A 25,213-nucleotide genomic window follows, 5' to 3' on the forward strand; every position below is an offset into this window, starting at 1 on the left:
TTAGTTTAAGTTGGGGTAGGTCAAACACAATTACAGGGTTTTTAAACACACATATAACCAAATTTGAGATTCTGTAAGATCTCACTTAAAGGCATAGTCTAACAACTAGGCAAGATAAAGGTCAAGGTAGATTTTTTTAAATCATGTTGTAATTTGGGAGTTTTGTTACTTGAGATCATTTTCTGTAGATTTTTTCAAAGTAGGTTACAATAAAAGGCTTATTCATTTGTATTTAAATAAAAACCTCCTTCCAATGAGATAAAAATGATTTCATAACTCACATTGGATAAATGCATCAATAAATCAGAGATTGAGATTCCTGCCTCATTAATTTATCTGTTCAGAATTAATCAACATCAGCTAAATCATTCTATTTAATACTAAATCACACTGCTATGAAAATCCTTCCAAATCACTGGTGCTAGGTTGTTAACAAAATATCCAGCTTGTGACCCGAATCCGTCTAACCCATTAATCACAGCATTATTTTTGGAGACGCAGAGGACTTCCAATTTCTGGTTTTTATATCTTTGTTTTTCTAATAGCAGCAAAATGAGAACCATGAGGGAGCAGGTAGGGAGGCATCAGGCTAGATGAGAAAAAGAGACAAGAAGATAAAGAATGTAGATAAGTGATGTATTCACAGGGTCAGCAAAAGTATCCTGTGGTTCATCAGTCAAACAGGATCTTTTCAGTAAACATCTATTACTATAATCACCAAAGTCATGCTATAACACCCTCATGGAATAGCTGCTCTCCAAATTCAACAAAACTGAGACAAGTGTTTTTCTTCCTTAATAGTCACCTTTACTTTCTAAATGTTCTTCCTCTGCCTCCTGACCTAATTTTGCTGCCTTGAATTATCAACAGGAGATGCCAACAGACTTTCCTTGAATCTTTAACAAGCTCATTTATAGCTCTTTGCTTTGAAATAACTCAATTCCCCTTGCAGAAGAGAACACTTTTCACCAAAAGAAAAAGTGACAAGTAAGTGTGCGAGGATTTCTACATCATCAGACAGGATAAGATTACAGGGAAATGAAATACGATTTATGGAATAGCGGATAACAGAAAGTAACGTGCCTACCCTTTCCTCCTCTTTCTCTTTTGCCTTTTTGTGGTAGCAAGTTCTACACAGTCTTAAGTCAAATGTTTTGATACTACAGGGTCTGTTTGTGAAATCAATCCATGGGTACCCTCAGTAATTTTTAAAATCACAATAGAAGAGATCAGGAAACATCGGAGTGCACCACATATAATAAGGGTAGGTTTTGTTCCGTGAAAATTTGTGTCAGTTGTGTGTGTGTGTCAACATGTAAAATGCTTTTGTTATTGTGGGTCAAGGTCAAAAATATTTGAAAGTCACTGATTTAAGTGAAATATCTTCATTCCAGAAGTATTTATTGAGCACCTACAATGTGCCTGGCGCAATTCTAGCACTTTGGGATACAACGGTGAACAAATCAAAAACCTCTACCCTCATGGAGCTTCCATTTTAGGAGGAAGACTCAACAACAAACATAATAAATGTAAATTCTAAAGAACGATAGAAGACAATGAGCACTATGGAAAATAGAAAGAGATAAGGGAGAGGGGGTGGCGGGGAGGGGTGTGCCAAGGAGAGGAGATGCTTTTTTTTTTTTTTTTTTTTCTTTTTGTGACACTCACAAGAGTCTTTATTTCCCTTTCATCAAATATGTTGTGGGTTTAATCTTTTTATTGATATCTCTGCAGAACAAAATCCATGTGTTCCTATTAGGCAAGAATCATTCCCATCGCTATCAGTTTTCTACCAGTTAACAACTACCCTTACAGAATTTAAAACACCCTAATCCATGGTAAATAGCAAATCGAACAAAGGCGCACTCCCCGATTCACCCCAGAGAATCAGAATCAGAGAATGGGATTAACCGGGCAGGCCTGCCCTGAGGCCTCAGCTCGGAAGGACACCAGTAATCCTGCCTCATTCCCAAGTCTAGGAAAATTTTTTCTTACAGTCTCCCTTTGTGATCATAAATAATCTTCAAAGATTATTTTTTATCACCAAAAAAAGCCTGGTCTCCTTGGGCTTTGGTCAGATTCATTTACAAATGTTTGTCAAGGGGTGTTAATTAACACTCTGTAAGCCTCTTAGCCCTACAGTGTGGAGCAACTATTAAATCCAAAGAAATAGCTTCTGTCTGGGGATTTCGTAAGGAATCTCAGATTGCATTTTCAGTAGCCACTCTTATGCCAGAGGGTTTTTACTGTCTTCTTTTAAAAATTGATCTTATTGGTTCTTCTATTCAGAAGCTAAACACCATGCCTGAGAAATTCATCATCACAGGGTTTCATGTGAAGTACCTGTAAATTTGGTGACTTCCCGTCTCCTAGAGTCCCCACTCCCACCCCCGGAAGTAGTCTCCTCCGCTGCTTGTAAGGCTGGGAGAAACAGGTTTAAATGGAGTGGTCAGAGTATGCCTCCTTTGAGAAAATGTTTTCTGAACGTAGACTCAAAGGAAGTGGGTTCTGTGGCTATGGGGGTAAGGCAAGGTGGGGAGAACCTTCCAGGCAGAGAAGAGTCAGAAAAATAGGCCCCAAGGCACAGGGCAAGACCTTCAGTGTGGCTGATGGTGATGAGGGTGAGTTGGGGGGAGGGGCCAGAGTTGAGGCCAAATTTCTTAAACACCTGTGAGGGTGTTTCCAGAACAGTGAACTGCAGCAGGAACAGCTGCCTGATCCTCTATGACGAAAGGGAAATTTTGAAACTGCAGGGCTTAAACATAAAAGGAAAAGAAAAAAAGCTTTTTAATCAAATTGTAAACGACACGGTTTTTCGCTCCCCCATCTCCTTCCTTTCTCACAGAGCAGCAGTAAACACAGGGGACAGCCACACACAGTTCACACTGTGACTCCTCATGAGAGATCCTTTGGTTTCTTTCATTTTTCCAGAAATGAGAATCAGGAAGGAAAAGAAAAAGAGCTGAATAGAAACACATTTTTTCAGGACTGCTGCTTTAGTTATCATGTAATGATTGTTTCATGAAGCAAATATTTACTCAATAGGCAAGTTATTAGGCAGTCGTCGTGAGGGGTCAAAGCATAGGCACCAAAATAATAATGACACAAGATTGAAAGTGGCAAAAGTACCAGAAGATGGATTTGTTTTTTTTAATGCAATGGTGATTCAGAAAAGAAAAGATTCCTTCTTGCTGAGAGAAATCAGGGAAGTCTTCCTGTAGGAGGTAGTTTCTCAACCATATATTGAGAGATGTGTAGGTCCTGGGAAGATGGAAAAAGGCATTCCAGGCAGATCACTGTGAGCTGGGAAACCAGAGGTGCTGTGGCAAAGTGTATTTTCGAAAGATAGCAGATGGATATCTCCAATTCCCCACGACCCTGTGCAATATGACTTGCCATTCCTCCCACTGTACCCTTCCCCTTGAATCTGGGGGCCTTGTGACTGCTTTGGCCGAAGTGAACCCCCATGATATCAAGGCTAAGTCAAAAACGTCCATAACACTTTCTCCTAGTTCTCTCAGGAAGCTTGCTGTGAGGGAAACTGGCTGACCTGAGACCACGATGTCAGCGAGGCCAACAGAGGTGCCAATCACAGGTAGGCGCCATGTTGGACACCCAGCCCCATGGAAGCTTCAGCTGACTGCAGACCACAGGCAAATAGCGGGTGAGCCCTTCCCTAATCCTCACCCACAAGTTTGTAAACTAAATAAAATGGTTATTTAAAGCCACTAAGTCTGGGGGTATTACATAGCAATAGTAATTGGAACAAAGGTATGTGGGTCAGTGGTTTTTTAAAAATTATTAATGGTGAACCTCTCAGATATTAATGAAGATTAAAGATGTTGCTGGCCAGTGAGGGCTCACATTCTCCATTTCGGATGCTGATGTGGACAAGGAGAGCCTAGACGTTCACCAGCACGCCGCCATACGAAACCTGTGCGTGCGGAGGCAGCACTGGGTAATGGGATGTGCACGGGGAATACGGGTTCAGAAAATCTGCATTCTGATCCCCGTTCTGGCCCTGAGTGGCCATAGGAAAGTCAGCTAAACTCTGACCCTCTCAGCAAATTTACCTGCTTCAAAAATACACAACATATTTCCGAAACCACAAAGCATTATCTAATGGCATGGGGTTTTAAAAATTACTTTAAATAAATTCATTCATATAGTTGAAAATCAAATAGTACCAAAGGCTCATCATGAAAACAGTAAGCATCTTCCCCTTTTCTCAAACCCCCTCCTGGTCCCCACAGACAACCACGTTTAACTTTTAGCTCTTCTAGTAATTATCATCACATTTCTAAATAGTATGTTTATTCTGAAACTTAATAATTCATCAGGATAACGAGGATTTAGCTCTTTTATGTTCCCCAATTTTCCTCCCTTGTTCTCCCAAATGTCTGTTCTTATTTAAATCATTATTAATATTTACATCAAGATTCCCACATAAACATTATTCATTGCAGAGCCAAATAGGACACTATACCATTTCTTTTTTCTGGATGGCTTTTCATTGAATAAATAATCACCTCATTATTAAACTTGTGTAATATTCCGTGTGTGCTTTTGTCAATGCTTTTGTGATTCTCCACCACGCTGTCCGCCATACTGTCCCGTTGAGTCTACTTTTTCACTCAGAGCTCTCCCTTCCCCTTTAGGATCATCCCTCCTCCTAGTCCAGCCTGGACTAGATGCTGTCTATAGCTGCTCTCATCCTAGGATTTTTCCTTATTTCTTATGGATTGAAACCATACTTTTTCTATATCCCATTTCTTCCCATTTCTTTATTTACTGTAATTTTGCTACTGCGTGTCTTTCATTAGTTTCTTAGGAAACATTACATCGAAGGTATGCTTTCAAAATCCCTAAATGTCTGTGCATTTGTTGTGCTAGGAACTCAGTAGGCTCTTTAAAGCTAAAAGCTCATGTTTTTCAGCTCTGGGGTATTTTATTATATTATTTTCTTTCTTAATAATTTCCTGACCTCCATTTCCTTATTCTTTCTTTCTGGAATTCCAATTAGTCTGACATCAGATCTTTGTAAAACGCCTTTAAATCTTTTCCCCTTTCTTTAATACTTTCTATTTCTTTGTCATTTTGGACCATTTTTAGGGCATTGCTTCAACTTTACTTTTCAACCTTTTGACTAAATATCTTATTTCAACAATTATGTTATTGATTCAAGAATTTTTTTCATATTCTCTGTTTCTTTTTCAGTTTGTGTGTGTGTGTGTTGAATTTCCTGCATAATCTCTTTTCCCTGGTTTGCTTTTCTGTTTATTTATTTTACTCTGTCTGTTTCATGTTGAGAGTTTTCCTCAAATGTCTTTTGATGTTTGGATATCCATTCACATTTAAGAGAAAAGTACTGAAAAACTGGTCAAAAATTACGGGCATAGGAGTACCTTATGGAGAACAAGTTCTATACTGTGTTGATTTGTCAGGAAACCAATCATTCCATTGGGGACCCAAATCTGATGTTGGTGGGTGGGATCCTTACTTTGGAGCCATTCAGGGTCTTCAGAGAGGAAAAAAATCATCCCTTTTCCTACCAGGGAGATAGAAGCTATCTGCTGACAGAGTGAAGAGGCTGCTGGGAGGTGACAGGATTCCTGTAGGCACATGTCCACTGCACCCCTGTGCCCAGGCCTGTGCCTCACCCCTGCCCTTTCCTCTGCCCAGTACCCCACAGTTCCAATTCCCTCTCTTCAATTCCTCCAGAAAACAAGCCTCCAGTTGATGGCCTGGGAGTGGCAACAGAGGGTGAGCACACTCTGTTTAAGTAGATTGTCTAATAACTCAACAAGTTCTGTTTATCTGATCAATAAAATAAATTTAAATTACTATCCATCATGTATTTGATATTGCAGGGTCTGATAACCGGCACTATCCAATGCAGACACTGAGGAGCTATTATGCTCAGAATCTACATTCTCCAACATATGTAACCATTAAATTTGGGGAAATTAAGTTGTCTGTGAGCACCACTCCAATGGGAGGTGAAACCTAGGCAGGACCCTCCATGCCACAGCCCCGGTCTAGAACCTCAGGCAGATGATGATGGACAAGACGTACTGGAGGGTTTGCAGTCACGCTTCTGCCAGGGCTTCCAGATGAGCCAAAGGTTGCAGGTCAGAGGTTATAAACTCTAAGTCCATACAGAAGATTTGTTTGGCCTTTGTCATACATAAAAAAAATTATTTTTGAGTTAACCTTTAAAAATCAGGAAATTTCACACAAAATCCTTAATTTCTAGCATCTTTTAAAAACTCAGAGAATCTGGCAGGATCACACCTCATCCCTCTTGACAACGATCTGCTGAAGGGATTTATCTGGGACCCATGCTGGCCAAGGCCGCAGCCATTTCTATCCCTGCCTCCCTTCACTCAACAAAATGAGCTGTTCGCTCCTGTTAAGCATCAGCTTTGCAGCAGCTCTCCCAGCAGGTTATTAATGCTTCAAATGTCAACCCACATGTTACTCCAAGCTTCCTCAGCAGACCTGCATCTATATGAAGCAAAGTACAGGATTATAAACTGTACCCAATATGTTAGTTGTAAAATAGAGGCCAGGTGCAGTGGCTCACACCTGTAATCCCAGCACTCTGGGAGGCTGAGGTGGGAGGATCACTTGAGGCCAGAAATTCAAGACCAGCCTGGGCAACATAACAACACCCATAGGCACAGGCACTCATTAATATTTGACTGATTGATTGTTTTTATATAAAAGACAAATATTTCCAAAATCAGTTTATTACCCCAACATAATAAAGCTGATTTAAAAGTCAACATTGTACCCAGAGATTATAGATTCTGATCCTTCCAATTCTCTGATTTTCTTAATTCCCTACATTTGTTGAGTCTCTTGGGGAACATCAGCTCTGCCCCTGTCTTTGAGGTCTTTCTTGGATTGTCTTCATGTATCATGAGGCATCATTTTAGCTGTTGTCACCAGAGCAGTTTTCATTCTGTTACACTTTGCCCTTCTATTGTATCTAATCCCTCTTAAATTTGGGTTCCTAATTATTTCAGAAGACAAGTACATCAGGAGTCTGTGTGCCATTCCAAATTTATCACCACCAAGAGTGGCACAGTAAAATAATTTGCATTCATGATCATGGAAAAGCCATCAGTTACTTGGAGGAATCATAAAAATAATGTGCTTGAAGAAAGCAAATTTTCTTAATTTTAAAAGGTAAGCAAATGTGGATTTCAGAAACAATAGTCCCATAAGCAAAATTATGTAATGGTTAATAAAAAAACAATGGTTCTAAGGAAGAGAGGATACCTAGGAGGCAACATGGACTCATAGAATAAGTTTGCCAAACTAGCCTCAAATAATTTTTATAATATTATTATACATAGTGCTACGGTTTGAGTGTTTTCCCCCTCCAAAACTCACATCGAAATTTCATTGCCACTGGAGTAGTAATAAGAGGTGGGGCCAAGCACAGCAGCTTACACCTGTAATCCCAGCTGAGGTGTGAGGATCCCTTGAGCCCAGGAGTTCAAGACCAGCCTGGGCAACATAGCAAGACCCTAGTCTCTACAAAAAAAAATTTTTTTTTAAATTTTTTAAAAAGAAGTGAGACCTTTGAGAAAAGCAGGCATGCTGGAACCAACAGGACTGTATTTCCCAGGAGTCCCAAGCAGAGAGACACACCATTCACCAAACCATCATTCACCAAATAGGCTAAATCGGGGTGCACCAGCGTCACTAAGAACTTCAGTGGTGGCGCTCCTCTCTAAGCCAGGGCAGACGGTAGAGGAGGTGGTCACAGAGCCGAAATTGTTGCCATCCATGGGGCTGTTGAGACCCTGAAGTGATAAAGGCCAGGTAGCAAGTGGCACTTAACTGCCAGAGCTGGGGAGCTGTAAGGACGGCTCACAGTCCACAGCGAAATAAAAAGTGATGAGCCTTGCTTGGTCCCCACACTTAGCCAGTTTCCAACCTCTCACCCACTGACTGAAGAGGTGGCTGGCTCCGGGAGGCAGGACGCTGGGATCCCACAGCAGGTACGCTCTGTAACCATTCCCCCAGCACTTCCCACTCAGTATGGAAATTGATGCCCTCCAGTTCTAGGAAACTTTCTGGACTTACTTCATTATTTCCTTTCTCTCATTATTTCAGGTACCTATTGCTGTGCCATAGACCACCGCCAATTTAGGGGATTGAACTATTTAAGAATTTATGTTTTTCTCTTGATTCCGTGGGTTAACTGGACAAACCCAATCCTGGGCACACATGCCAGGGAAGGGGTCCCTGGGGAAAGGGACAGAGGCTGGAGCCAGCCCAGCCCAAGAGCTGTGCAGCACTCGGAACTGTGCCCATTATTCATACAGCAGAGATACACAAAAGTATGACATATCTGGCTTATTCTTCTTCACAGTATGCTATGGGCAACTTCTTAATAATACACATCGACACTCCCGTAGCCAGTTAGTATTCCACTGTGTGAGTGTACCACTATTCCTGTCACTGGTCACCTTAATACATTTAGGTTATGTCCAGTTTTTAAGAATAACCCACTACCTGTAATAAAGTTCCTCTTATCTTTGCACATTGAAGATAAAACTTAAGAAGATTAAAAGTTCAAAAATGAGCTACAAAAGGAGACGACAAGGGACATCTGGCTTAACAGCAATTCACACAGGGGGAGGGAAAAAAAAAAAGCCTGAGAGGTTTTAGCTGACTACAAACTAATTTGAGTCTGCAGTGAGGTGACAGCCAAAATTGTTAATGCAGTCTTGGACGGCAGGAACATCATCCAGGGTCCAGAACAAGAAATGTAATCACTCAAGTCTACGCTGAACATCTGGAGCACTGCTTGGTTCTATACAGCAAATGTTAAGAAAGGTCTTGCAAATTCCCAGGCTTTCTCTTCCGGCTTCTTGTCCTCTCCCACCGGAAGCGTCAGTCCTTCCAAGGGACCCTATGCTGAAGGCGGAACGGCCACACTGTCTCCCCTGCTCTGACTTTGCAGGGGCTGCTTCACAAAAGGACACGGTGCTCTTCCTACTTTGTGTGCCTGGCACGCCCAGCCCAGCAGTAGCACCCGACACCTATTTTTGTAAATAAAATGTTATTGGAACAGAGCTGTGCCCCTTCACTGCCACATTGCCTGGGGCCACTTTCCCGCCGCCACGCCAGAACCGAGCACGAGTTGCAACAGACACTGTGAGATCCGCAAAACCTAAAACTAAGCCCCCGCCACCCTAAACCCCAGCCCCACTCCCAACCCCAGCCCCTCCTGGAGTGAGGGGCAAACCTGCAGAATCAGAGAGAACAGCGCAGACAGACTTGGAAACACGACCCCGCCAGGAAGGCGTAAAGAGGCCTCTGCATCAGGCCCCCCTACCAGCTCAAGCCAGGTAAACGGCAGGAAACTGAGTCTCGCATGCAGCCCAAACCGTGTGCTTTTGGTAAGAAATACCCCGTCTTTGAGTTGTGTTTGACTTCAGACAATTTCAACGAGAACATACCCGAGCCCAGAGTAGAAGATTTCTACCACCGTCCCCTCACCTCTGCAGAGCTGGCAGGAAGGCCTGGCGTGGGGTAAAGCGATACGGGGCACTGGGGAAGAACTTGGGACACTGACTAGGGGACGGGCTGAAGGAGAAGACCACGGCATGAGGAATCCAAAGAGCAGAGGGTCAGGCGGAAGGAGGAGGCACATCCTAAAGGCTCTGCCAGGGCCTAGAGGCCACGGGCCTGCCCTCCCCCACCCTCCCTGTGCCGTGGCTTTGCAGGCTTCCCCTGGACCCTCCCAAAGACAGCCCTGTAAATACAGCTCAGGAGCCAAGGGGGAGGCCTCCAGCCCCTTGTCCTCGGTCACCTACACCCATCACAGATAGTCCCAGCCCCTCACTGCTGGGGAGAAAGAAAGGTCAACTTTTTGTCCCCTCCCCTCCACCTTCCCCTCAAGTGTCAGAAGACAAAGATCCCTATTCAATGGGGGACATTTCTATTCTCAGAATTCAACACCGCACCTGCCTATCGTGCAGGAGGCTCTGGAAATGTCCCTGACTACTGTCCAGTCCCTCCGAGTCTTCTTGGAACACAGATTAGCGGGAAGGAGAAAATACTTAGGACAAACATAGTGGCCTTTTCAAATGTGTGAAAGCCGTCCCACCAAAGAGTGACTCGTTTTGCTCTCTGAGATTTAGGAAGGCAGAGAGACAATCAGGATGAGTCCTACAGGTTTCAGTTCAGCGTAAAAGATAAAATCAGGTGGGGAACTTGAGAGGAACCGAGTGCCTCTTGCTGCAGAGAGTCAAGCAGAAGCTAGACAACCCCAGGACGGCCACTGCCAGGAGTTTGTCCTGGGGAGAAACCTGACCTGGGATTTCCCAGGTCCCTTCTAAGCCTATAATAACATTCTAATTCTCTAATAAAAGTGCACTTATAGGCATGGAAACATTTGCTTAACCATTACATTTAAACTGGATACACATTACTGCTTTCACTTTGAGTATTTTATCAAACTACAATGATACTGGTTCAGGGATGATGTTCTGACATCCACACTTCAAACAATTAAAAAAAATCTGTTCAGAGTGGGGCCACAAAAGTTCACTAAATATTTATCTTTAGTCAATATGTGAAAGTATATCAGTCATAAACCTTAGGATATGTCTTTTAAACAGCAACCTGTGTCCAGAAAGGAACTTGGTAATGTGTTTTATATAAAATATGTTATCTCAAAAATAATTTTATAGTCTTTGATCAAATGCTATTGAAATAATTTCAAAGAAGACACAAACTAAGAAGTTAAGTGAGGCTACAATTGCTAATGCATTTGTCTAATTCCTTCCTTTCTTTTAAACAGCTCAAGAGGGCCATTTTCCAAGCACTTTTGCTAATATTACTATTATATTATAAAATATAAAAATATAATTTTTTTTCAGAACATGTTGACAAGTATAATTTGGTTTCAATTCCCACAATATGCCTGGGAGTTAGGCAACGTGGTGGCGACTGCTGGTTGTCCTGAGTGATCTGATGTCAACATAATAGAATCATTCGCTGAGCACAGGGCTCCTCAGGGGACAATAGTTCCAGACCCCTTTGCTCCGTGACTAAGTTCTGCCCACGGGACAGTGATGGGTACAGCTTCCAGGTCAGGCTCTTAAGAGGCCATCTTCTCCCTCTTCCTGTCTTTCCTTGTCTACCAGATGAAATTGGATATTATCTGTTCTGAAAATCAAAGGCTCAAGGGTCATGTACATACCTGGCTGGGAAATTTTTCACTATTCTTATTCACATTTTAAACTCCTTCTCTCTGTGAGAAAGCAGACTGCTTTCTCTCAAGTCCAGTATTCAATTTACAAGAAAGAAAATGGACATAATGAAATCAGAAGAGATTATTTTACATCTGCATTTGTGCATTTATTAAACGTATCAAATACTTCCTCTGTGTCATGTACTGAGATAAACATTAAAAATTAAAAAAAGTGATATGTAATCTGTGCTCTCAGAGAGCCACAATTGAGTCAATGATCCACTCTGCTGGTGGTTATTGAAAAATGAGAGTATTTGAGTCAAGTCTTTGAAAGGTAAATAAGAGTTTATCCCAAGATAGAGGGGAGAAAATGTATAGGAATCCTTTAGATTAATTTCTGCCCAGCAGATAACAAAATAGAGCATAAAAGAGGTACATTATGCTTATCTGTTTAAATATAAATTACAAGGATAATTTTGGCATTTCTTGAGAAAATGTGGATCTTGGACAATTCAGTAGTGGTATGTGTTTTTACTCACCCACTCTTTATTTTTTGTCCTCCCAATAGGCATATATTCTGTTCTCCTCCTACACCTAAAATTTCCTTTATTCTTTAATAAGATAACATTCATTGAAAGAAAGGCACCTTGGACACAAATTAATTATAACAAAATTCTATGTTATAGCAATATATTTTGAAAAAACAAAATAACTCAGAAGGCTTCTGTGTGCAAAAACCAAGACTGACGAAATACTCAGGTAACACAGTTGTGTGTTCATTCATTATGCACCTAAGAAATGTACATTGACATTATTTGAATGCTTAGTAGCTTAGATTTTCTTCCTTTTTTCAAATCAAAATAATAGACATTGTTAAAACATTGCTATGATTTGGAAATTGCCTCTTTTCCTATTTTAAATTTTTCTTTGGATTTGACTGTAACATTAAAAAAAATACTGTATTCAATCAGATATTCAAAGAGGAGTGAGTCAAGCTCTTTGGGAGGCATTTTAACTATTCCTGATTAAACATACTGTTGAATTCAGTCATATTCTATAAAATACATTAGTTTTCAACCCAGCTGATTATTCTAGCCATGTACTAAATACACTTATTACATGGGCATGAAAATTTAACCAGATAACAAAGCTCCTTCCCATATATAATCCTAAAGCTAACCAGGAGACTTTACTGCCCGCCCCTATTCCGAAAACCTCTTTATAATACTGCATGTGAGTATAGATAGGTTTTACTTGCAGATTTTTAGAACAGAGTCATAAATTTGATGATGAACCTTAAATTTTCACTGAAGATGTCAGCTTCTGCACTATTATGCCTACCAATTTTCTTAACTGATTAGGATTTGCTATTCCCCACTCCATCACAAAGTGGCAAGAAAGATTGACCAGGAGAGAAAACTCTAGAAGCATGAGCTCCTACCAAGGGCAAGATGCCATTTTAGTAGATACAAGTGCAGTGAACGAGGTTTCCTCACCTAAGGAATTGGCTCAGCTAGTGGAGGGGCAAAAAGGAGAAAACTGGCTAAATGAAAGGAAGAACGTGGTAGGAGGCAGAGAGTGAAGGAAAGTATGGTGTGGGCTCCCACAGAAGGAAGAGACAGCATTCAGGCGTGAGCTGGTTCTTGAAGAACAGGTGGGACTTTAACAAGCAGAGACTGTCTTGTGCACACATAATGATGCCCTGGAGAACATCCATCATGGCACACGGCAGAGGGCAAGGGCAGAAGCAAGAACACCAGCTGCGAGGCTCTCCCAGTTATCCAGGCAGCAAGTGGATGGTGGCTTGGACCTCGGTTATAGCTGTAGATAAGGGGAGGAGAGGATTGATTCTGGATACATTCTGAAAGTAATGGAGCTGTAGGGTTTGTTGGGGTATTAGAAACAAGATGTGAAAGGAAGGAAGGAGTGAAGATTTGGGACCCAACCAACTGGAGGGGCAAAGCTGCCATAAGTGGGGTGGGCAGGAGTTTGGTTTTGGGTGTGTTCAATGTGACATGCCTACTAGAGATCCAAGTGGAGAAGGCAGTTGTCTATCCAAGTCTGGAGCTCAGGGAAGGCCTGGCTGGAGACTCAAAATTTGGAGTCAGGGTGCAGACGGTATTCACAGGGATCACCTGAAGTGAATCTAGACGAGAGGCCCCAGGAGGAACCCTGGGCCCTCCGCTATTTCCAGCAAGCTAGGAGGAAGAAGCAAGGGAGACAGAAGGAATCACCAGGGAGCTGAAAGGAGAAGCAGGAGAGAGTGGGGGTCTGGAAGCCAAGCTGAGGAAGTGCTTCAAGAAAAAGAGAGTGATGGCTTCGATAAATCCTGCAGACAGATCACCTAAGACGTGAGCACCGATGCTAATGCTCAAGACCAGACGGTAATGCCCAGACTCACATCTCCTAGCCCTGCCTCCTTACTTGAAAGAAGTTGTCTTTTTCACAGGTTCCTTGCACAAGTATTTGCAAGGATCTCAGTCGGTGGGGGCAGGGGAGGGCGTGCAAAGGGAAGGAAGGGGGACACATGTGTCTTCAACTTGGTTCTGGTCCTCTTAGAAACCCATGGACAGAACAAAAGCTCAGAGGCACTGCTGGGGCTGGACTCTCCACCTACAGGTCTTAGTGCTGGTTTGTGAGGGGAGGGGACATAAAGAACCTTCTTTCAAGAGCTATGACAGCTGAGCAGTTAATCTCCAAGCCAGAGAGAGAAGATATGTCCACCTTCTGGGTTATACTCAGATGAGCAAAGCAGCTCCTTCTTTCAGTTCTCTTTCTCTCTCTCTCACCCCCCGAGACCTCCATTCTGAGCAGGGCCCCCTACCTCCATTATTTGGCCTGCAGTTTGTGTGGCCTGCCTCCTGTCCTCTAGGCCATGGGACAATGATTCTGGACTCTCTAGGGGATTCAAGTTTCTGTCTCTCCAGGGTGTCTCCTTAGCCCATTCCTAAATTAGTGGGGTGGGGGTGGGGTGCTGGCCTGCCTCATTCTTCACCAGTATCAGATCCCTAAAAGCAAATGACTCTGCTAAAGGCTCAGTAGCCCCTGTCTGTGCAATAGCAATATCTAAGGCCCAGCTGAAATATCCTATTAGCAAAATCCACAGAGTATGTTTTATCTTTTTTTAAGTAAGGTCAAAATTTCTCTATCTCACCTCTCCCCCGTATATACACCAGGAGAGAACATTGAAAATAGAATGAAAGTATCTCATCCAACAAAATTAATTTTGGATACTTTCTTTGATAAGGGGAACTTATTTCTAAATAAGACACAAGAAGGACAAAATGCCAAACCCAAAGAAATCTGAAAGCAAAATTAATATTTTACAGCAACTAACATTTTGTTTGCAGCATCAGCAAAACCAAGTATCCACCTGTTACTAATTTTGTATAAATACAAAGTCCACTGCATTTCTGGGAAGGATGGTTAGTGTTTGGCAAGTTTTTTGTGTAAGGATTCAAAAATTTACCTGAAAAGATAATCAGAGGACCAAGACTGGGCACAAAGATCTAAAGCATGTTGATCATTTAAAACACCAGGGTTCCAGAGAGTTCATGAGTCCTTATAAGTCACTATAATAACAATTGACTACCTTGTGTACATAGAGTTTATTATATGCACTCTGAAAAACAGAACTGGTGTGATTTAAGTGTAAAATAGTAATTTTACAGAAATGGTCTATTAGATTCTCCAGCTGATGCATGAATCTCTTATTTGTTTCTGATATGAACTGATAATTTGCTTATGTTTTCTTCAAAAGGTGAAACAGTTCTTCCCACAGTTTTTTTATCACTGACCATAAACTAGTGGTATGTAGGTTCTTAAAAGGATTGACAAACTGAAAAAGTTTAAGAATCATTGGTCTAAAGTACCAATATGAAAAGATATATGTCAATATGAAATCATTAAAATCACAATTTGTCAAATAAATCCAACATTCTTTTATGACCAGTGGTCAGAAACAGGTTTTGTGGAGCTGACATACAATCTAATTTAACCATTATTACAACATTACCAGCAGCTCAGAGCACTGAGTCACCTCAATAACCCAGTACTGTTCGGCCCATATTATCTATGGCTTTAATTAAGTGTTTAGATGTGGTCTTCATATTGAATTTGTTCAGGATATGGGGCTTAATTCTAAATTTAGGAAAAGGTCTTCCAGTAGGCCTACAAGTCACCAAATTAGGGTATCAAAAATTGCACATTTAAGCATTTTTATTAAAATGTTTATACATGTACATAAAATATTCTATCATGATACAAAACCCTGTAAAAAGTATACCAGCAACTGATATAATTATAAATGAACCCTCAAACCAACAGTACCTAAATTTGAGCACTAAGGTGACAAAAGAAGAAAGAAATATTTGAGAGACAACTTTATCATGGCATATCAATATTTCCTTATGTCAAAATTAATGAAATCTTTTGTAAAAGGGTGTTCAAATTAATTTTGCCAGGTTGGTAATCTCCTACGTGAGGAACACTTTCAACTGGAGAGAGCACTGTGGAAATACAGATGTGGTAGAACACAATCCATATCACCCTGCAGTTGCTTCTGCATTTTTATCCCAAGGGATAAGATTGTATAAAGTGGTCTTTGGATCCGGTGATTAAGTAGGGTTGATGGACGGAGGGTCCCTACCCTGCCGCAGAAGGGACCTCCAAACACAGTAAACCTGACTCTCTTGGGGAGACAAGATTTTGACACCTTTGCAACAGTGTGAATCTGTGCCACAAGCAAGACAGATCTTATTGGATTAACACTGAACTTGTGACATCTCCACAAACTCTGGCAGAGAGTAATGCTCTCCGTGCGGTTCCGAACATGCCACACTCCTCATTCTCTCTCCCTGCAGCTACCAGAAGTAAATCCTCCCTGCCCTTAGCTCTAGGAATTCCCTAACACTCAGAGAAAGGAGTTCCCTTTCTTTATAGGAGGAAATAATTCCCATTTCCTTTTGACAAACTGGCTCCGAGGGGCACTCACTCGCGCGCCCACTGCGGGATTTCCCTCCCATTCCTAATTCCACGCCTTGCGTGGGAAGCAGGAGCTGCCCTGTTCCCCGAGTGCAAATCCGAGGTGACCTCACAAATGTGTTCAGGTGAGGCCTCCTCTGAGCTGGAGACTCGGCCGCTCCTGCCCCGCACCTCCAGAGGCGCTCTCTCCCCTGCACGGCCCTCCGCCTGGCCCCTCGCACTCACCAGGAGGAGGTTGTGCGCCACCAGGTACCCGAGCCGCGCGCTGCCCCGGACGCCAGGGGCCAGGCGCCCGGTGGCGTAGCCGTGCCAGGCCACCACGTAGGGGTTGTCGATGGTGATCCAGTACTTGACCTGGCCGCCGAAGTGGCGGAAGCAGAGCTCGGCGTAATCCCTGAAGTGGTCGGCCAGGACACGGTTGGCCCAGCCGCCGTACGCGTCCTGCAGGTGCTGGGGCAGGTCCCAGTGGTACAAGGTGACCACGGGCTGCACGCCCAGCTCCCGCAGCCGCTCCAGCAGGCGCCGGTAGTAGCGCAGCCCCTCGCGGTTGGGGGCGCCCGCGCTGCCATTGGGGAGCACCCGCGCCCACGAGATGGAGAAGCGGTAGTGGGTGACCCCAAGCTCGCGCAGCGCCTCCGTATCTCGGAAGACATTGTTGTAGCCATCGCTGGCCACGTCCCCGGTGGCTGGTGGGAGCGGCGCCCGGGCGCCCGACGGCAGGTCGGCAACTGGGGGGCCTCCCGGAGGAGGGTGGTGGGTGAACGTGTCCCAGATGGACGCCCCCTTGCCGTGCTGCCGCCAGCCGCCCTCGGTCTGGTAGGCGGCGCTGCCCACGGCCCAGAGGAAGCCGTCGGGGAAAGTGTCGTGGAAAAGGCCCGCGGCCTCCGGGGCGGGAGGGTGAGCGAAGCGGGCCCAGGTCTGCGCGCCGTCGCCAGGCTCGGCGTGCAGGCGGTGGCTGCCCAGGGCCAGCAGCAGCAACAGCGGCGACAGCGGCGGCGGCGGCGGCCGCGGGCGGCGCGGCGGGGCGCTGGTGGGCATGCTGCGCGGGAGCCGGGCGCTGGGGCCCCGCGCCGCGCCCCTTTATGCCCGCGCCCCACCGCTCCCGCCCGCCCCCCGCCGGCGCGCCCACCCCCGCTCCCCGGCGGGCTCCGCTGGCAATGATTACCTGCGGGCGGGTGCCGGCCCCCGCCCTGGCATGGGGGGGCGCAAAGGGCGAGGGGCGCCCCGGGAGGGGGCGCGACACGGGCAAGGTGCGGCAGGCGCCGCTCGCGGACGTCGGAGAAACGGCACCTGTTCCTCCCAGCTCCAAGGAGCCGCACTGGAGGTGCTGGCGACGCCCAAGTTCTCTGCGCGCCGCCTTCCCTTCGCCATCCGCGCGCCCTCCCGGGACAAGCCGTGGAGCCGGGGTTCGTCGAGGAGGGAAGCGGCCGACTGACTTTGCCTGACTTGGGCGCGGGATCTTCGCCTGGCCCTCGCAGAGCGTCGCGGGGAAGCACCTGTTCTCTCTATTCCCCCACTCGCAGGCCGGGAGAAGCTCCAGATTGACATTGCTAGAACCGAGTAGCACCTGGCTGGAGTCCTAGAGGGAGGGCCAGGTGGGGAGAGCCAAGTCGGAATTGGTGTGCAGAGAGAAGGGGATTTTTCCTTAGGTAAGATGCTGGCGTGGGACGCAACCCACCGGCACAGGGGAGGGGTGGCCCTTGCTTGGCCTCCCAGTCTAGGAGACCTTCAAGGAATATAAGTAGATTTATGGGTTGCGTTGGGACTTTGCTTTACTCTCCCTTTTACTGTTTGTTATCTTTTAACCGTTGCAAACCACTACTTGTTCTTTAATGAGATCTCTCAATTCCCTAGTGAACTTGGTGAACTTCAAATCATAGTTCTTGACTGTTCTCCCGGGAAAAAATAAAAAATAAAAAAGACACAAAACAGTATTTCTCCTTTGGGTAAATCTTAGTCATCTTTATTACCCTTTTGCATCTTTTTAATGAATAATCACATGTTTTGGCTTTCAGCTCTGACTTAGCAAGTAACTTATCTGTGTGAAATTGTGCCACAACTCTGCTAGACCCAGAGGTCCCTGGGTCCCACATTTGCCACCTGAGCTGTGGAGGGAAAGAGGAGAGGGCATTTAGGCCAAGCAACCATTCCCATCCCCTGCAACACAATAGAGCCATGACTTTTTTCCAGTTGCCAAAGAGCCCTTTTGACAGAAGTTTTGAACCACAGGGTCCATCTGTATGTATGCATATACGATTTGTGAATAACTGATACACATTTGGTAGGGAGTAGAAGGCCTGGGCTTCACCCTTGTGATTTGGGGTGGGACCATCTCTCTAAGCCCAAGTTTCCTCATCTGTAAAATGGGGATGGCCTGTCTGCCCTGCAGCCTCAGAAGCTTGTGAAACTCAAGTGAAAAACTGTGCACAAAGGTGATGCAAAGATGGAAAGCCCATCTTTGGCAATGAAAGATTCGCTAATATCTACCTCCCTATCCAACAAGTTGTGCCTCAGTTTCTGGACACTTGCCCGTGTGTTGAATGCCTAAGATCCTCACAGAGATACATCCATTCTCCTCGCTGCAGTGATCTGCCCTGCAGTATTTCATACACATTTAAGTCAATAAGGTTTTAAATGTTGCAGATGAAGGCACTTTTATTAATTCCCTTGAAATGTAAGCACAAAAAAATTATTCCAGTATTTTATTAAATATTCCCAACTCCAGCTAGCATTTATTATCATGATTAGTAAAATTAAGTCATCAGACTGGAACAAAGACTTATTACTATTCTGTTAAATGCGGCATTTACATTCTTCAATAAATGTGAAATAACAAACAATGACACTTCAGCAATTTAAAAAATGACACCACACAACTTCACAGTCACACTCTCTCCCAGCTAACTGTAAAAGCTATGGCCACATGCAACATCACATTTTCCTCCTAGAGCTGAAGATTAGAGTGTTTGCTGGGTTGTAGCTTGTTAAGTTTCAATTAGAAATGCTTCATGGGTCTCATGGAAAATAGCTTAGGCTAAATATTCGTTTACTGATATATGGTCTGTTTGCTCAGGGCAGATTGTATCTATTCCTATTTTTATTTAACCAACAAGAAAAAAAAGATTTTCTTTAATTTTTAATTTTAGAGCATTGATTAAAAAGCTGGACCAAGTTAACTAAATGCTTCACATTTGAAATTCATCTGTCTCTGAGGGGCGCATACGGCATATGCATCTCCTAAGGTGGACATCAAAGCTTTTCGCAGAGCTGTTCCCAGATGATAATTCATTTAACCCAACAATAAAGATTGCATGATAATTAAACTTTATTTCCAGAACTTTCTGTTTATTAAGGTTCTGTTCATGGTTATTAAGTTCTGGATTCCTCAAGTGTGAATAACTGCTACTGCTGCTTCTCATTTATTTGGTTTTATTTTGGTTTTTTGTTTTTTACAGCCACCTTCAAACATCTACAGTGTAGGCTTCAAATGCTTTGTTTTCCTGCAAGTAAGAGATTAATTACTTGCTGTGCTTTGAATATGAAGGTGGAGTTACAGATGCATCAAAGGAAAGGACATTTTTAAATTTACTTATTGACTTTGGTCATGGTGGTGATTTTCAGCAACCTAAAAGTGGTCATCAATCTGATCATCTTTTCCTCCATCATCCGCATGCCTTCAGGCAGGCCCTTCCCACCTATTCTCCTGCAACTGTGCTCCCAGGGCCATGGGAACCCTCCGCCAAGGAAGCAGAAGGAGGCTGGCTGCTGCACTTGGACCCAAACGCAATACCAACCTCAGGAGCTCTCGGCTCGCCAGTCAGACATTCAGCCTCCACGGGAAGGAATTTATATCATCAACAATGATTTCACTGAACCACAACTCTGGGTGAGGCAATAGTGAGATACTTGGAGACTTCAAAATGTAGATGACAACCGCTGCCCTCAAAGACAATACTGAATTGGAGACACAGGGTGAAGAAAGACGACAATAAATAAGTCGTTTGGTTCATTATGTTAAGTGTCACTAAATGACACATGGAATAATCGTTAGAGAAATTCAGAGGAAGGAGAAATTACCCCTATTTTGAGTTGATTGGAAAATTTTCACAAAGATTAAATATGACGATATCTGGGGTTTAAAGGAAAACTCAAAAAGAGACCTGGAGGCAGGGAATCCAGGGAAGCAAAGCATCAAAGAAAAAAAATGTTCACAGTATATTTGTGGGGAAAAAAAGATAGGTGTGGTTTATTTTTTGCAAGGAAATAGTGAACTGAAAAGGTAGGTTGGGGTCAGATAGGAAAGAGTCTTTAATAGGTTTCATCATGACATCAATTCAGAGCTTCTACCTTCATTTACTCATTAAACAAATATTTGTTTTGTGCTCAGCACTATTCTGGGTACTGGGAATGCAACAGTTAACAAGATAGAAAAAGAATCTCTGCCCTCCTATTTTTATAATTAATCATTTAATTTTTAATTGACAAATATTGTATATATTTATCATGTACAGCATGTCGTTTTAAAATATGTATACATTGTGCAATGGCTAAATTGAGCTACTTAACATAGGCATTACTTCACATACTTATCGTTTTTGTGGTGGGAACACTTAAAATCTACTTTCTTAGCAATTTTCAAGAATACAATACATTATTATTAAATATAGTCACCATGTAGTATGATAGAACTCTTGAATTTATTCCTCCTGTCTAAATGAAACTTTGCATTCTTTGACCAACATCTCCCCACCCAGCCCTTGGTAACGACCATCTACCATCTGTTTCTATGAGTTCAACATTTTTTTGATTTACATATAAGTAAGACTATGAAGTATTTGTCTTTCTATGCCTAGCTTATCTCACTTAACATAATGTCCTCCAGTTTCATCCATGTCATCACAACTGACAGAATTTCCTTCTTTTTATGGCTGAATCACATTTCATTGGTTATATATACCACATTTTTTTTCTGTTCACCACTGATGGACACTGTAGGTTGATTCCATATCTTGGCTATTGTGAGTAATGCTGCAATTATCACGGGGTACAGATTTCTCTTTGGCATACTGATTTCATTTCCTTTGGATATATATACCCAAGTGGGATTGCTGGATCACATGATAATTCTCTTTTTAATTTTTTGAGGAAACTCTGTACTGTTTTCCATAACAGCACTAATTTACATTCCCACCAACTGCATACAAGGGTTCCCTTTTCTCTACATCCTCACCAACATTTCTTATCTTTCATCTTTTTGATAACAGCCGTGGCAACTGGGGTGAGGTGATATCTCACTGTGGGTTTGATTTGTATTTTCCTGATGATTAGTGATGTTGAGCATTTTTTCATATACCTGTGGGCCATTTGTATGTCTTCTTTTGAGAACTGTCTACTCAGATCCTTTGCCTATTTTTTAATCAGGTTATTCATTTTCTTTCTATTGAGTTGTCTTGAGTTCCTTGTATATTTTGGATATTCACCCTTCACCAGATAGATGGTTTGTAAATGTTTCCTCCCACCCATCGGTTGTCTCTTCACTCCGTGCACTGTGTCCTTGGCTGTATTTCCCCTCTTCTTCCACCAGTCTCCCCACTCTTTACTCTGTTCCAGCCACATTGGCCTCCTAGTCATCCTTGGAACAAGCCAAACTTGAGAGCCTTTGGCTTGCCCTGCTCTGTCTCTGGAATGTTCTTCACTGGACCACCTGCCTCTCCTCAGTCAGGTCTTAGAACAAAACCATATCCTGTTTTATTTTTCTCATAGAGTCTATGACTGTCTCAAATTATCTTGTTTGCTTGTTTATTTTCTTTATCCCCCACAAGAATATAAGCTCCTTGACCACAAACATCTGGCTTTTTTTCTTTTTTGCAGTATCTCCAACACCTAGATCACTCTCTGCCCATTGTAGGTGCTCCACACATAATTGTGGAATAAATGAGTGGACAAATGAATCCATTGGTAGGGGATGGATTGCCCTTCCTAAGGGCTGAAACAGAATGCTGAGAATTCTAAAACCACAGTCTGGCTTAAGAAAAGAGGCTGTGATTGATTAGTAATGTCTGCCCTGTAAACAGCAAGGGGAAGTGGTCACAACAGCACCATATTTCACATCTGATGTAGGTACTATGGTAGGCCATGGCCCAAGCCTCCTCTGCTGAAACCTCAGGTAGTTCTGATGGTATAACAATAAATACAACACAGAACTATGTAACTGTAGAATGGCTTAAGTGCCAACATACCCCACTTCTCCTGGTACACTTCTGACAAGCCCAAAAAGATTGAAAAGGAAGTGACACTGGGGTTCTAAGCTTCTCTGATCTAACAAATTCCTCATTCCACAGAAGTTTTCAGAACAACCAAATATCAAGGACATTTTCATGAAAGACTAGGGAGGACAAAGGGAGGCACTCCTACCCACTAGTATCCTCACTCTGCTTATTTGCAAGCAAAACAAAAGTGAAAGTGGTTTACATTCCCAGATTCGAACTGTAAGGGTCCACCCCAACTCAGGAGCCACTGAGGGTTTTTAAGTAGGAGAGTTATGAGGGCAAACAGCAAGATGCCTCAGCTTATTTTAAGACAGGGCAATATTACTTAACCAATCTATTGATTTTGCAGTAACACACAGGATTAATTGAAAGAAGAGATTCTAGAACCTAAATGACCGCTTTGAAAGCAACTACAGTAACCTGGATAATGAGTTAAGAAAGGCTTATTATACCTACCATGGTAAAAAAAAAAAAAAATGCAAAGCAAAGGAGGGGAAAGATGCAGGCAATTATAAAAACAGACCAGTTGAATACGGGAAGGAAGAAAGGAAGGAGGGCTAAAAGATGATTTTGAGCTTAGTTGTAAATAAAAATGACAGGACTGTAAATATACCTAAGTACATTAGAAGATACAATTAATTTGGGCAAAAGATGAATTCAATATTAAATATGTTGAATTTGAAGTCCCAAAGTTATAAGGAAAGATATTAAGCATATAATGAAGATACAGAATTAAAGCTCAGCAGGCAGTTATAGCCTGGAGCTTTGGACCAGAAACTTTGACACTAGGATAGTGGGTAAGACAAGGGTATTAAAAAAGAAACAACTAAAAGCCAAGTGCTGAGCCTTGGTGTACATCTCCATTGAGAGGGGTGGACGGGGTGGAGTAAGAAGATTAAAAAAAGAGAACTCACAGAGGAGTCCCAGGAGTCCCAGGATAAAGTGTTTTTCAAGCTTAGGAGATGAGCATTTCAAAATGGAGAGATGATCAAACTTATTGAGAGAAAACAACTGACCTAGAAGTTAGTTCATTTGATGAGTTTGGAGACAGATTTTTCAGTTGTAATGGGGACTGAAGCCGAGTTACAATGTAAGGCATTAATGAGAGTCTGTGGGAGGCAAAAAATAAAGGCCACAAGTATACGCTCTCCTGAGAAGTTTGCCAGTGGAAGGAGGGAGAAAGGATGTCACTCAGGGGGTTAGCAGAGTTCAGGGAAAATTTTTTCAAGATGGGGATCTCTGCACATGTTTGTACACAGAGGAAAGGTTAAGGAAAGGGAGAATTGGGAGTTTCAGGGGCAAGATGAAGCAAAATCGCATAACTAGCACCAGCTGTGATCTAAAGTAGTGCTGACTGTAGACTTGTAATGTCCCAAGATATTAAAAAGACCATAAAAACAAGAGGATGCAGCTGGAACGCTGCAGTGGCAGAGAAGGGAACATAAGCACATTGAGGTGGTGGACAAAAATCTACTAAAAAGGCAGAAAAGGGAGCTCCATAGAGGCTTTAAGACAATTGCAAATGGATTCTCAGGAAGGTGCAGCTCTGCTGAGCTCTCTGGAGCTAAGGAAGACCACAGAGTCACTGGATTAGACTCTGGTTGCTTCTACATCCTATGGAAACTGACTGTTCCTAGATGACTCATATCTTCCAAGTGCAACAGGGAGCCTGAGGGTTTGGATCCTGCACTCCCCACCCCTTGCCCTGTTCTAAATAGCACTGCTGCTGCCATAGCCTGACACTGGTTTGGACGCCAGCTAAATATGCCCTGACACAAGGCTTGTGTCTGGAAGCTGGAAACATGCACGTCAGGGACTTGGGGCATTGAGTTGCTGGAGTCAAGATGTTTCCACTCCCTTTGTCTCTCAAAAATACCCCCAATGCAAGGAGGCGAATAAGAGACATAGCTATTTCTAATGAAATTGAGAGGAGTTAGTATATGGAAAGAGAATGAAGATGAGGGCTGGTATGTGAGTTAGCTGAATGAGATATGAATGAGAACCAAGGTGATTTACCTGACATCACTCCAGAAGGATCGAGATCTGAGATACTATGACAGGAGAGAGGGAGGTGGAAGCCTAAAAAACAGGAGCAATTATAATACATCCCAGTTTACCACCCTTGCCCACTGTAGTTAGGCGCTACCCCTCCCCTAATCCCCTAGGTCCCTTCCCAGGGGGAAACTAAATACCCAACCCTAGCTCCCTCTGGCCTTCAATATGAAGGAAGAGAAATACCCAATTCAGACTTGCTATAAGACTGAGATCCAATCATAAGACTATAGAATAATTCCCCTTTTCCCACACCTTGCCCCTTCTACCTTATCCCCATATCAGTAGGGCATATGTATAATAACAAGGGATTATAGCGAAAGCCTCAGACTCTATTCAAGAAGAAGTCCCTAGGGAAACCCAAAGAGGATAGAAGAGACAAAGACAAGGACTATAGAGGACATTTTAGCCTCTGACCCCACAGCTACCACAAACAGTAAAGACAGCCTAACTCCTAACCAGATAAACATAAAACCAAATACTAAGGGCCTATCTACCTCAGTTCCTTTAATCTGATACACCATGTCCAGCCCCAGCCTTCCACTAAAAATTACAAGGCATGCTAAAAGGACAAAAACCAACCAACCAAAAAAACAAAAAAACAGTCTGAAGAGACAATGTAAGCATCAGAACCAGACTTAAAATTAAAGGGGGAAAAAAATGAGGTAAGTACTTCTCCAGGAAAACA

General features: G+C 43.1%; 1 protein-coding gene across 1 annotated transcript in view; it reads right to left on the minus strand.

Annotated features, from left to right (window-relative positions):
• The window catches only part of KL (klotho), a 45,506-nt gene extending 28,264 nt beyond the window's left edge, over positions 1–17,242 (minus strand). Inside the window, exon 1 of the mRNA XM_069467360.1 lies at positions 16,430–17,242. Coding sequence (XP_069323461.1) covers positions 16,430–17,242 — 813 coding nt within the window. The remainder of the gene's footprint in view (positions 1–16,429) is intronic.
• Positions 17,243–25,213: the final 7,971 nt, after the last annotated feature.

The sequence above is a fragment of the Eulemur rufifrons genome, chromosome 4 (assembly GCF_041146395.1).
Source record: "Eulemur rufifrons isolate Redbay chromosome 4, OSU_ERuf_1, whole genome shotgun sequence".
Lineage (NCBI taxonomy): Eukaryota > Metazoa > Chordata > Mammalia > Primates > Lemuridae > Eulemur > Eulemur rufifrons.